The 14,732-nt window shown below is 40.6% G+C and overlaps 1 protein-coding gene across 4 annotated transcripts in view; it reads left to right on the top strand.

Annotated features, from left to right (window-relative positions):
- Window positions 1–14,732, top strand: part of bcas3 (BCAS3 microtubule associated cell migration factor) — a 366,198-nt gene that overhangs the window by 59,435 nt on the left and 292,031 nt on the right. For all 4 annotated transcript variants that reach the window (XM_030407120.1, XM_030407111.1, XM_030407129.1 and 1 more), the window contains one exon: window positions 11,479–11,612. In XM_030407120.1, the coding sequence (XP_030262980.1) occupies window positions 11,479–11,612 (134 nt within the window). The remainder of the gene's footprint in view (window positions 1–11,478; window positions 11,613–14,732) is intronic.

Genomic DNA, 14,732 nt, shown 5'->3' with positions numbered 1-14,732 from the left:
TTAACGATCCTTGACTTGATTATTAGGTACAATGCCAAGGTCAAAATACACACACGTTTTGATGGCAGTGATATTGTCCAACAACTTGAGCATTACTTTTGACTATGACTGGCACTAGATGGAGTGATTGATTCAGCAACCGTGGAAGTCACCACCCTCTGCTTTTTATTCTCTCAAACATATTTTTCTAGTCCTACTCAGTCTGTTAAGGATCAAGGGCTTCCCATGCTGTGGTAGACATAGAGCTCAGACACTTTACGTTATAAAAGTTGCAACACCACCATGTAAACATTCATAACAAGGTTTAGTCCTGCATTTAAAACTGTAATCTTTAAATGTGTGGCTCTCACCCCTCTCAAACTTTAAAGCTGAAATATGTGTAAACTGTGTGCACCAATATTGACAACATTCATTAGTTGCAGCCATAAACATGTTAATAAATAACTTACTATATATTGCTATAGTTAATAAGATCACAGCAACTGTCTTAATGAACATCGCTCTGGACTTTGTGGACTGTTTTACCCCTAGCTTCATGTGGGATGTTGAAGTGCTAACTACTTCTCTATGAAGATGTGCAGCCAGCAGTCTCTGATTTACCGTTACTGAATGAGCCTGAGTTGCATCTCCTCCACATTATTCTCCTGCGACTGGACATTAGCCAGAAGAACGCTTTGTAGAGAAACTGCTTCAGTCAGTCGTATCAGCTTAGCTCTCACCGCAACTCTCTTTTCTCTTTTCCGGGTGTGATCGCATCACTTTTGGTGATGTTCTGTCCCACTGGTCTTGCTGGTTGCTTAGCAGATGCCATTGGAGCAGATATTCTCATAATCTCACCCCACACTTCTTTTCCCAGTGTGATGATGTTGATGTATATTCATTGTAGGTAGTGTGCGCTTCAAGGATCTATTGGCTGCTGAATCTACATGTGCGGTCGTCGCCATGGAAAAAATGTATGTGTAAACTCGTTTTACCGATACTTCTAAGATTTAGGATAAGATGTAGCTTTATTGATAGGTGAAATTCAATTTCACACAGCAGCACAAGGAACAAAAATAGACAATAAAATGAAATGCGTTAGATCAAAATTGACTAATGAATAAGATGAAATCGAATAAGAATACTATATACAATAGATGGATCTGTGTGTTTTTTATACTATAGTACTTTTATTATCAAACAATTACTTTTGATACCTAAATGCATTCAATATCAGACACGTTTAAGACTTTATGTCAAGTACTATTTGTACCGGTGACTTTAACTATTATGTGAGCCAGAAGATATTACTTTAACATGATCTCTTATGTATATCAAATATAGCTTTTGGGTACTTTTGACAACACTAAGTACTGAGTGTTCAACAGCTTCTCTTAAACACAACATTGTGTACTTGGATATCTGGCATGGATGTTCCATATGCATAGAACTGATGTCTAAAAGCAGTTAAACTGTATTAGTAAGCTTTCTTGCTGTCTGTACTGACATCAGAAAAATATATTTTATTTCAACTGGATGCAGGTGCAGTATATTTCTTGTGACGTGAACAATCTATTTTATTAACTTTTTCAGTCATAAAAGACAGCCGGCTACCACAGAACCAGAACTTAATTTTTGTTTAGCCATCTTAATGTTTAGAATATGGAAGTTTTGAATACCCCATCAAAGCCAGGAGTTATGGCAGATGAATCAAGACTGAATCTCTCCCCACATGGAACTGTCCCATAAACCATATCCCTGGTTTAGTAACAGACCGGTCTAATGAATAGCCTGGCCCGTTGAGCCTGACCATTGAGGCAGCTGTGCCGTGAAGGCAGCTCTCCATGGTGTAATAACTCTGTCTCTCCATCTTACTGATGTGTGAAAGAAACCAGGCCGTTGCCGAAAAACCCTGGACCCACACGCACATGTTGAACATGAGGGGAATTCCCACACACAAGCTGCTTTGCTCAGCCACACATTTATAGCCACACATTTAGAATGGATTGAGTTGTGTCTTCACACCAAGATAGTAATTAGCACTCACAGCTGGCTCTGATGTGATTTACAACAGCTACTCTGCAGGGCTCTCTGTCTTGCCTTTTTCAGTATTTTGACTGGGGATAAGATGGGTTGTTCCTCTGAATCTGAACATTAGTTAGACTGCAATGATGTTGGGTAATGCTTTTAACGTTGTCTAACTAAGTTTTTTTTTTTATCAAAGAAGATGTCAAAGCCAGACAATTCAGAACTTAAAAATCATTTACTTCTTTCTGGAAAAAGTACAGTGGAACACCACTCAAAATTGTAATTCCTACTTGAAAACTCAGGGAAGGGAAGCCCATCTGTTCTGACTTCATGAGGCAGTTGTCTGATGTCACACAACAATAGCAGCACATGGTAGGTGTAGGATTCATTTGCAGAAGACGTTATTTGTTTCAAGCGAGTGAATAAGACAAGTGCAATAAAATAAGATGCATAATGGCACATTTTTCCCCCTCTGTTTTGACTGTAAAGGCAATAAGGCTATATTTCAATTGGGGTTCAATTGTGTGTACACATGCCAACGTTGCCAACATTTTAGTGAACATTCGCTGTCATACACCTGGATGTCGGGAGGCTTAGGGTTAGCCCTAACCCTAACCCTGTTAGAAATTCAGCCTGGAAATTCCGACCTCCGACTTTGACTGTAACGCAGCGTTGTAGTACTGTGAATGCTAGCAAGATGGGGAGACCAAGGAGTTAAATCAAACAAGAACATTTAGCACATGGCCAGCTGCACAAGGACCAGTAGCCATTCACAGAACCTTTGCATCTGTGGCAAAAAGAAAATGTATGATTCAACAAAGAAGGGGAATAATAATTGATAAATGTATAGGCCCCTATAAGCTAACCCATCCACATCCCCATCTCATGCATCCACAAAATGCGGTCAGTGCCAAAACTGACTGAATGCTCAGTAAAGTAATTCAGAAGTAACTTCAATAACTCTGGAAGAGAAGAGGAGCAGCATATTTTAATGTTCTTAAAATATTATGTGAAGCTATGCACATGGACAAAGACTATTTGCCACAACTGGGATTCAGTAATGGTAATTGGATTGTATGACTAATCAAGCAGTACCAGTAACAAAACCTTTCCCTGAGCTGGATAATGTTTCTGGACATATATCACCACAATATTAGTGAAATATTTCATTAGAGAATCTTGTTAGGCCCATCAACCTTGATCTATCTGTCAAATTTAAGAAATTAGATTATTTGAAAAAAAACAGAAATGCCTCAACAAGAACGGGTGAACTCATTATACATTCCCAGATATTCTGTAAGTAAAACCAGCTCTGACTAGAAGTGATGAGTGGTGATGGGGCAAACTCTCACAGTGCAGTCTCACTATTTTATGAAGACCACTATACCTGTACTAAAATATTGAATGTGAAAAAATGCAATTTAAAGCTACAATAACAAGATCACTACTTCACCCTTACAGGTTTATTATATAATATCCATCCAATGACAGTGAGAATAGGCACATTTCCATAAAAAACCACACATTAGGTACTGAATATTGAAAACATGTTTCCTTACAGTAGTTCAGTGTAACTCTGGTGAGATGAGGCTTCAGTAAATAGTAATGTAAAACAATAAATAGATTTCATCCAGCAAAAATTGATAAGTGGTATCATGGACAAAACTAAGGAGAGACATTGTACCAGTGACCATGACTCAGGACTTGTGGAAAGCTCAGCTGAGAAAAACTCATCCCAGCTTCCCTCATGCCCAACACACCAGACACCTCAGCAGTGTGGAGTCATTCACAGCCCACACAGTGCGGTAGCACGCAGTTCATTTGTAACTTCTTTTTGGTATGTGTGTAGGTGGGTGGTTTGGTGGGGAAGAGGTAAGTTGCTAAGATTCTTGTTCCCATGAATTGCACACTGGTTTGTTTGCGTTGGCATTATGGAAAAGAATTAGAAAGCTGTGTGACTTGGACTCGTAGTCTTTATCCACAATTTCATGTCATTTAGATTTTTTTCATACAAACTGAACACATTGTAGCATTAATAGCATAAAAACATGTCTTTACATCGCTGCCACATTATAGAATCTGATGACACACACTTGCTCCATACTTTCTAGCGCATTCAGTCAAATAAAATTGGGAAAGACCAGAAGTGTGTCAACAGCAAATTATTTCATGCTATCGGTGTGTTCAAGAAATCAACTCTGCTAGACAAGGATTTTAGTACTCTCACCCTTCATCGATGAAACTTGAAAAACCTGAGGGTAGAGCTAAGTAAAGCTCAAATGTCTGAAAATGAAATGGGTTCCTGTGGGGAACATATTTCATGACACTCTGCTGATTTTATTTTGTCCTTTTTTATATAAATGTGGAATTTTTAGCTCTTTTCTAGCACTCAGAGAAAGGTCAGGAGGTCATCAAAACATTGGGATTATCCTCCTATACAGAAGACATTTCATGGAAATCTGGCTCGTTCATGTTGACATATTTTGGCATGTACCAAAATTCCAGATAGATGGATCGTCAGACTGACCAAAGTCCTAAACTCCCACTTCTAAAAAGACAAATGATTGAAATTATGGGCAAAGTGGCATTATCTGTATACTTGTATGAATTCTAGAAAATGGACAGTTGCATGGCTGTCATGACTGGTAGATCCATCAGCCACTCAGTTTGCACGCGTGTCCACATTGAAGTTTACATTACTGTTTGTGACTCATGACTGTGAGCTTATTTGCCAGATGGCCCATGAGATGGTTAATTTGACTGAGAAAAACAAGCTACTGTGTTTGCCTGTGCTATGATTAAGACATCTTGATTTTGCAATTCAGAAATTAAAGATTAATAAGACTAAGACTAAGTTTGAATCAACTGAACTTTCTCATGCAGCCAAACATAGCTTCCTTCAAGTTGTTATTTTTTTATATATATAGACAATCAGAGCACTGTATAATTGTACCTATGACCAGCAGCTGTGAATGTTTTAAGGGATTTAATTAATTAACACAGATGAAACAGGAGTCTAAGAAGTTTAAGAGAGCCCGTGTAAATGCAAGGAGCTTACCTCTCCAGCCTCAGTGTCTGCCTGTTTGCTCAGAAAGGGGATTAAGTTCTGATCACAGTCCCAAATCTTTTATCAGGCGATGGTGGACAGGAGCAATTTGTTTTGGGGCTTTTAAACATGGCATCAAAGACGCCTGGCGTTAAAGTTCTCTCTAATCTACTGTGAGAACATGTTTGTCCAATGTTTGAAAACCACAGAAAGAATGCAAATGAAGAGTATTAGGACTCACTGGGAATTTGGATTAGTGGCAGTAAATTGGGACTGTGGCTTTGGTGGAGGAACTCTTAAAGGTGAGGTTAACAGTGGCTTCCTTATCATTTTCACCTCCTCATGCAGCCTATTCATCCTCTGCTGTACCAATTGAACAGTCCACTGACATTTGACAAAAAAAATAAATAAATAAAAAAACTGTCTCTCCCCTTTTAAGCAATTCCAGCAGGAAGTGTGCAAATATGTAAATGCTCCATAAAAACAGACTTTAGTAGTGTGTTTTCCACTTAAGGTGATGAAAGAACAAGCCTGGAGCTCTGTCTTGAGAACAGTCGCGGTTTGTGAACTTGACCGTTACGGTGCCTGCCCGTTGTGTGTCGGAACAACATCAAAGCCAGGCGAGCTTTGCCCTGTTAAAAGCTGGTGTTCCAGCATAGTAATATCAAACTAATGGCAGCTTCTCCGCTAGGTTAGCCGCACACACACTTTTTTTCATATCTATTAATATCCAAGTGCTCACAGGTGGTCTGCCTGTGAAGCGCAAAGAAAAACACAACCCTTGGTTTCAGCCTGTTGTACATCAAATGAACCATAAGCACCTTTTCCCTTTCTTTCCCTCTGTTGTTTTCTCTGTTTTTCTTGCAGCCCTTACCCCTACTTTATCCACCCTATTCCTTTTGATCCTCCTTCCCTGACTGTGTCCCTCTCTTCTGTAAAATGAAGTATGGGTGAGGGGGTATATACGATAATTTGTTGTTGAGAGATTGTCGTAAAACACAGAGAGGTAGCACAATGTTATATTTATGACATTTTGCCTTGTGTAATCTGTGAGTGATTGTGCCAATAATTAGTTACCAAAATTCCATTTTCACTACCAAGTTTCAAGACACGCTACCACCTCGGTGTATTCAGAAGTGTGGCCTGTTGAATTTGTGACCACATCTAAAAGTGATGTCACTGGGGCCCACCTATGAGTTTCACCTGCACCCGGTGAGAAGTTAAACCACTAAAAGTCATCAAAGCGAAATTGTCAGAGGATGTTATTTTACTCCCCAGAATTATCTCTTTAGTAGGATGAATGTGCTTTTAAAACAGCTCACTATATAATGAATTGGTTTCATTCTTATTAAGATTGTAATAGAGCTCAATGAGGACATCGTTCATGCTGATGTTATCATCTGATCGTAGCTTATCCGGAAGTCCCCAACTGATTTGAAAACATGTTACTTGCACTCTTTTTAGCCAAAATCTTCACAGTGGCTGCTAAGTTAAAGTGTTAGCTTGAACCCTGTCAGGAATGGGTGCCAGAACTTCACTTTCCAAAAAGTCCTGCTTAGCCAAACCTTTTCAGAAGAGTCAAAGACGGCCCATAAGAAAGTTGTACCGAAACTGTCTGTTATAAACATCCATCATAGATTAGAGACTGACTTTTCTGGTTCAGCACTGGCCTAAATTACTTGTTGTAGTTGTGCATGAACACAGTTCTCCTGTGCAATGATGGATTGTTATCAACTAGCAGCCATTTTTGTTTTTACCTTGAACTAAACAGTTTAGGTAATCCTTGTAGCCTTGTTTTACAGCCTGTCTAGTTGCTGCTCATGCTTTTTGCCCCATAGGAATTTCTTGTAGTGACATTGAGTTTCCAAATTTTCTAAGTTTAAAGTTTTTCAAGTTTCCAAAGCTCTATTTTGAGTGAAATCTATCATAACTGATGAAGTTACTTAGTTACTTAAAGTATGGTCCAAACTGTTAGAAACCAGAATTATCTTTTAAGGTCTCTAAGATGTGGAAAGAAATTCAATATTGATCAACATGTTGTCAACCAGATTTTTAAAACTCAAGTATTTACATTGGTATTTTTGAATTTACCTTAACTGAGTAAATTCAGTTAGACACTTGCTAGTCTTGAAAATTGTCTGACACAGTATTTAAACTAAGTTATACTTAAACTTTTAATTATAAAACCTCTAAAATAGTAACACATGCAAATTTGAATAGACTCCAATTAAATTCTTGGCCAAAAATAAAACCAGGTGAGTGTGTTGATAATTTCTAAAATAAATATGTAATTAGTCTGACTGTAGCCTCTCTCTCATATTAGAGATGGTTGACTTTGGCTTGACCTCGTTAGCATCTGACTAACCCTAATGCCTACCCTGCTGCCCAGCGGAAATAAAACTGCTCATATATTACTGTGGTGCTGTGGTGGTGAGAGGATTAGTAGGGCGCTCTGCTCCCTCCTACAATTAGCACTGAAGTGAGTAGCCCTTGCAGTGGTTAAGAAGAGAACACATACCTATTAATCTCTCACTTTACCTATGTAATCTCAACCTCAGCAAGCTTTATAGTTTGAAGGCCAAACTCTTGGCACTTTTTTGAGGAAAGTACATTTCTTGGCTTTAACTGCAGAAGATAACAGTTGTAGGTGGATTGTTGGGTAGTAAAGGTCGAAGTGGAGGTGGATGCATGGAGGAAGGAAGGATTGTGAGAAGATAATCATCCTTAAGGGTTCCTGCATAGTCGAAAAACCCATACCAACCCCAACACTTTTGCTGTGCATAGAGAATGCAGAAAGAATCTGTATTATATATGCCCAACATATGTGTAAGTACATACAGACACACAAAGAGTCCCCTCCCTCACCCGAAATTGGCAGCCCTGAAGACAAAACCTCGTCTTACGATGGATAGTCTTTCATTTGTGTGTTGGGCTCATTTGCTCTGAAGTTTATGCATCCCTGGTAACAGTAAAGCTATCTGAGTCCCCCAAGTACTCCATCTTGTAAGCTTTATGCCTTCCACATGGTTATAATTTGAGATTTTCCCGATTTTCAAAGCTTTTCTTGAGCCTAGTGTTGTTAATTAAAAAGTGGACTAGTTTTGTTGTGGCCTTTTGTGTTGCCAAGTAGGGAAATCACCGCCCTTTTTGTTGCTCTCCCCATTTCTTTCTTTGCTTTCTCCCCTCTCTCTCTTTCTCTCTTTCTTTCTCTGTCTGTCTCTCTGTCTCTCCCCCACTCCCTCATCCCATCTGCCTTTGTCAAGAATAAAGCTAGCCCCACCACTTTGTAAATGACACATCCTCCTACTATTAATGGGATTGAGCAGATGTTTTCTGTTTGGATGGTCAGAGATGGGACAGTAAAGCCTGCAGCAAAACAAAACAAAAAGATTTTTTTTCGGGGGGAAAAAGAAAGCAAAAGCAGATATTTATGGAAATGATTATATCACTTCCCTCATGTCCCATACGGACGCATGTCTCGCACACATGGCAAATTAGAGGTCATCCCTTCCAGTTAAGCGCATGTCTAAGTGCGTGTGCCAGCGATTTCGGTACTAAAACATCGTAAATAACACTGTAACCTCTGGGACGAGGTGTTATAAATAGGACGTGTCAAACCCTGCTCCGGCCAGTCTCTGGTTTCCCCGAAACCCTCTCTTTTCACCCGCCGAGCGGCTCAGCTACTTTTTAATTTGGCCTTCCCGCGGGCTAACCGACTGACGCCTCACGGCGAGGGCCTCTGTATTTCAACAAGGCCACAAAACCCCCAGTCTTCGGGCACTTGTATTCACAAAGCTCTCCAGCCTTTCTGAGCTGTTACTTTTTTGGAGCCCAGACTCTACCATCAGCAGAAGAGAAAAGACGGCCCTGGCCAGAACACAGCGGCCAAGTCTCATCTGTCAGAAACCCAAGGGCCAGACTCTCCAGCCACTGGATGGGCGGGGCCCGACCAAAACAGAGAGAGCAGGACGAAAGAAAGAAAGAGTGGAGTGTGGGGGAGAGAGGGTTCGAGAGAGAGGAAGCTCCCAGATAAACAGACCGCAGCGCCTCAACTCCTAATCACCCTGCGCTTCCGTTTCCAGACTCTATAATTAGAAGGGCCCCGTCCCTTTTTTCTCTGTATTCCCAGTTGACGCAAATGCTTCTTGTGGCTTGGCACCTCATTTGGGGCGTGGGTTTTCAAGAGTTTACAGGCCCTGGGCCTTAGCTCTATGGCTTTCTGGTCGTTCTGATACAGCATGAATAGCTAACCACTGTCTTAATGCACACTTCACTTGGCTTCTCTTCTGCTTCCCTTCCTCCACCTCTGATAATCTGCATGACCCCATCACTCATCCATTCTGTACCTCCCTCATTCCACCTCTTCATCATCTGTATATTTAACTGTTTGTCAGTCATACACAAGTTGTAAAAAAAAGAGGAAACCTTTCAACTCTGAGTGAATGTGCAAGATTTTGTAGCACACTTGGCTTTTTTTCCCCAAAGAGGGAGTGTTTTCCATCTCCCTCGCACGTGTTGCTGAATCCTTTTAATCTCATGCCATTATAGCCTCCTCTTTTCACATTTGACATGCCACCCAATAAAGCCTGGCCACTAATTAAAACCTACTGTAGCCTCCACATAAAAGATTCCATGGGGAAAAACTCAGAGGAAAATTACTAATTACTTTAATATCATTTATGTCTGGGAGTCGTCAAAAAGGCAGAGGTTTGGACATTTTTATTTTTCAAATCTTACACTCTATCAGTGATGCTTTTCCAACATTTTGAGTTACTACCCAGTCTATGGGTTTCTATGTGACATCTCAAAAGGCTTCTGGGGATGGGTTTTGGGTTGCGCTTGAAAAGCAGTGCAGCGTTTTCCCCAACCAAGCCAGTTTAGATCTGGGTTTGTTCTGGTGTGGTTTGTTGAGCATGTTGTTTATGGTGAGGGCCTATACTTTCTGGAGTTTGACGAGCTTCAAATAAAACAGGACCAAATGAATGGGCCTGTCAGTGGGGGTTACACTTGTGCTGAGCTGTGGTTCAGTGTTTTGGTGAATCTCACTGTGCACACGCACGCCCATGGCCGTACACTGATGTATGAATGCATTGATTCTTTTTTTTACAGACTCTCATCATCTTGTCTGTCATTGAAGTAGCACACGACTCGAGCCCTGCTTTTAACCAGACCAAGCTATCATGCGAGAGAAGGCTGCATTTTATGACAACGACAAACGATAGCTGGCTTTGTTTTAATGGGCTGGTTTGTTTGTTTTAAAGGCACAGTAATTCTGTCATGCTGTCTAGCATGTGCTCTGCACAGTTGGTAGTGGTGGCTGTCTTCTTGTGTGCTGCTGGAGTGAAATAAATTTTAAATATTTGGGTTGGCCTGACTTTGCATCAGTGCACCAGTGTACCAGTGGAAGTTTCTAAACACTCTGGCATAATTTGTAATATAGTGTATAGTAATAGTAATAGTGTATCTTTTGGTCAACTTTCACAGGAATATAAATGTACAGTATTTTGCCTTTTCTTAACTCTACAAAATAAAAGAAATTAGAATATATCTTCTTGCAGACTGAGAACCACATTGGAAGATGAAAAGGTAACTCACACGAACCTATCACGTACAGTTTTTACTCAAAGGAACAGTTCACAAAAAAAAAAAAAAAAAAAGTTGTTATCTTCTTCCCCCTACAGATAGAAAGTCAGGTGAAGTTTCCTAGTCCACAAAACATTTTTGGAACATTATAGCATAACAGCAGCCCTCTTCCACACAACTGAAGTGGCTGGGGATGTGTTAAAACGTAAAAAAATAAAACAACTGGGGGAAAAAAATAAAAAAATATCATAAAATGGATCCAACGACTTGTTCGGTGTAATACAAGTATTAATTAATTATTAATTGTCATTTGCTCCAGTCATTTAGTATATCACTTCTGTCAAGTTCTGGGACTCAAAAGATTCTTAGAGGCAGTGAAGTCCTGACTTTTAGTCCCTAAAATGAGTGAAGTTATAAAAGCACTTGGTTTTGCATTCCTCATAATCAAACTCAAAAGCGTCTTTCATCAGAACCTCACCGTCTTATAAATGGCCTCATCTCTCAAACTCCACTAACCCAGTTCGTATCATGGGCTTTCTGTTATGAATTTGCAGTTTTCCAGGCCCAGTTCAGGTTGACCCTGATGTCAGGGTCACTGTTTAAAATGGCATTCGCATTTGCTATTATTTTTTTTATCTTATTTAGCGACCTAGCATATGGATAAATCTGCCAGATACCATAAGACAATACAAATTGATTAAAATGCCATCACTAGAAATTGAAACCAGCAAACAGAGGACGACAGAAAAATATGTGTTGGGAGTGAACGGCAATATGGTGGGATTGATTCCTAATGCTGATGACTGTATGTGTGTGTGTGTGTGTGTGTGTGTTTCTTGTAGGAATGCTGTTGGTGACTGCAGACACTCTGGGCCACGATTTTCACGTCTTCCAGATTCTCACCCACCCATGGGCCTCCTCACAGAGCGCCGTTCATCATCTCTACACTCTGCATCGTGGGGAAACTGAGGCCAAGGTGTGAGACACACACATGCACACACTCTACAATCATGACTGTGCATGACTCTAAACTGTAATGAGCATTTAAAGCTGACATTATGGAAATGGTTGTAAGTACTAGAAAACGTAACAACCAGAGAGCATGGACAAGCAGTCAAATGGTTTAGACTCGGATCAAATCAAAACCTCTCTGGTCTAGTTGGTTGTTAATTAACAATATTACGGTGTCCCTTTTCCTCTCTCACAAACTAAATGGTTTTCCAGCATCTAATTAAATCAAGTGTGTTTAAGTTGGCATGGGGCAAGTAGGTTTATCTGAAGAAGGCTTTATCCCCAATGGGTTCCTGATTTCCTATTGTGCACGCACACACGCACGCACTCACGCACACAACACATACACACACACACACACACACACACACACACACATACACACACACAGGACAAGGGACATTTTACAGTATGTTAGTATTTTGCAAATGTTATGGTTCGATCATACTAGTTGTTCTTAATGACAGTACATCTTGATGAATAAGAATTATAACAGTAGATATAGACTAGAACGTTTGAATGGAGTGGAACGATGTTATTTTCTTCTTAATTTTCGGAGCTGTCCATTCCTGCTCCCTCACTCAAAGCTCCAGACCATTCTGTTCATAATTGCTCTGGGCTCCACTCAGATTTCACCTCACTCCGTGCAAATCGCTCACTTTCACTGAAAAAATAATAATAATTAAAAAAAAAAAACGGTGAGCGGTATTGGAGATAAATTGGAGTGGGATAGAGCTGAAGAGAAGGCGACACTCCAGCCTTTGACAAAAAGACGTTCTGCGCTGCGCACCATCCAGAATCTTCCCACTTGTGCTCCCCGCTTGCTTACGCTGTACTCGCATGCTCTGGTGTAGACTGGGCACTGGATACACGATATATCTGCATTTGGATTGATAGTTGATTTGTTTATTTGTTTATGAGCTGAACAAGGACATGCAAATTAATTTGACTCTTCACCTTTCAAGTTAAGATATTTTGAGTCTCCTTTGAGTTTTCAGACTTTGCAGTGCAAGCTAGAAGTGCTTACTCAACAAAACTACTTCAGGCCTTGTTCGGTTCATGATTATTGACTGGGAAAACACACTATCACACACATCATTCTCACAGCCTGCCTATAGTTAATGTATGACTAAACAGCAGGTCTGCTGACTGGTTGCACACTGAGCCTGCTTTGATCAGGCCGGTTGTAAACACTGAAAGCTGGCCCGAGTCTAGTGCTTGGGCCAGAGGTTATCACCACACGCGCGCAGACACACGCACACACACACGCAGTGGAGAGTGATAAAGTCTTCAGTTAGGTGGGTGGAGAGACGCCTTGACTCTGCCAACAAACATGTGGCTGGCTGTCAGTGACCCGAAGCCAGGTAAACAGACCTGCAGCTGATAACAGCAGTAAGGGTCTGAAGGAGGACCAGAATGTAGATGAGAGAGAAGCCACGGGGCAAACTAGAGAACACTAGTCCTGGAGGTTACAGGGGAGGCATGAACTTTACAGACCTGCACCGTCAGCTGTGATTGCAATGATATAGATTTAGGTTCATCATGTCTAATAATGTGTTTAGATGCACTAAAGAGAAAAGGCTTCTGTTTGTACAAGAACCTAATTTCTGTAAATAAGATACCTGGTTTCCATAATCATGGTGGTGGAATATAGACACCTGACCAGCGATTACTGAGGCATTAAAAGTGTTATGACTGCAGATACATATACATTATATATACTTTATAATGACATTAACATGACACTGTGAGGTATCGTGAGGTGAGTTACACTGAATGTAACATGACAGACATACATACACACACACACACAGACACACACACACACGCATAACTTTTTTAAAGACAAAAACATGTCCGACCAGTCCATTCCTTAATAAATGTTATTTTATCAGTCATAAGCTGAATACTTAGGCATTTAACATTGATTGTTTAGTATATAATTAAAACAGAGGAAAAAAGTTTCAGTCATCTGTCATCGCCATCATCTTTGTATCCCTTTTCTAATGCAGAGACACTTGAGTACTCTACATGTGTATGTTTGTCCTCTGTCTTTAGTCTTTAGTCATCTGTCCGTCTTTGTCACATCTTTGTCAGTCATTCAGTGTTCATCTCAGGTGAATTGAGTTTCCAAGTCTCATGAACAGTTTTACTGATTAAAAAAAGTCAAAAGCAACATGTCTTGATGGCATCTCTCTGACTCCCGGGAATGTCATCAAGTACTCTGTGTACTAAGGACAGGAGAGAGAGCTTTCCACCCTCTCTGGAATGTGCAGTCTCCACAGTTGCACTTGCATGTGACTCAATACAGTCACATTCCACCTTTTTAAGATAACGTTTGACAGCTGTTTGATATCTGCATAGTTGTCACACTATGATTGTACAATCACAGCAACCTTTCAGGTAATCCCCTGCCTGATAAAATGGATTTGACAGTCAAGTCCAGGCACCCATTTACAGTCGGAGCTCTGACAGGTCTATTACGACCAATTACGACATAGACAAAGTAGCCCTTTCTCATCTCCAAGCCGTCCCTAATCAGCCCGGGCAGAGGTCAGGCCTCCTCTTTCACTCATTTTTGTGAAGAAAAGTTACTGTCTGGTATGCAAAGGATGCCCCATTAACTGTCATTGCTGGGGACAATTACCAAGTCTGACCTGGCAGAAGATTAGAGAGGCCTGCAGGTACAGAGCTGTCTCACTGATTGGCTGACTTGCATGCCGGCTAAACTTTCTCCTGGGCCTTTTCCTTTCATTTTCTTCCAGTATCATTCACTTTGCCCCAGCCGCTATTTTTAATAGCATGTCGAATGATAGATGCTGTTTCAGCACAGTATCACCTCATCAGTCACCCTTTGTCACTCCTTTGTCTGTTTTCATTTTCTCTCTCCCACTCTCCTTTGCTTGTATTGTCTCTTGCAGCCTATCTGTCTGGTTTCCTGCATGTCTGACATGCCCAGAGAGATCCTATCTTCTCAAGTGTCTGCTCCCTGAGAGTCATCACAGTTTGAGGATGAGGACTAACAAACAATGCAATCAACTATTTTGTCTTGACCACCAAACAAGCTAATTTTTACCTGTGCTAA

Source organism: Sparus aurata, chromosome 2 (assembly GCF_900880675.1).
Source record: "Sparus aurata chromosome 2, fSpaAur1.1, whole genome shotgun sequence".
Classification (NCBI taxonomy): domain Eukaryota; kingdom Metazoa; phylum Chordata; class Actinopteri; order Spariformes; family Sparidae; genus Sparus; species Sparus aurata.
Note: the sequence above shows the minus strand (reverse complement) of the source record. Positions and strands in the feature narration are given on the sequence as shown.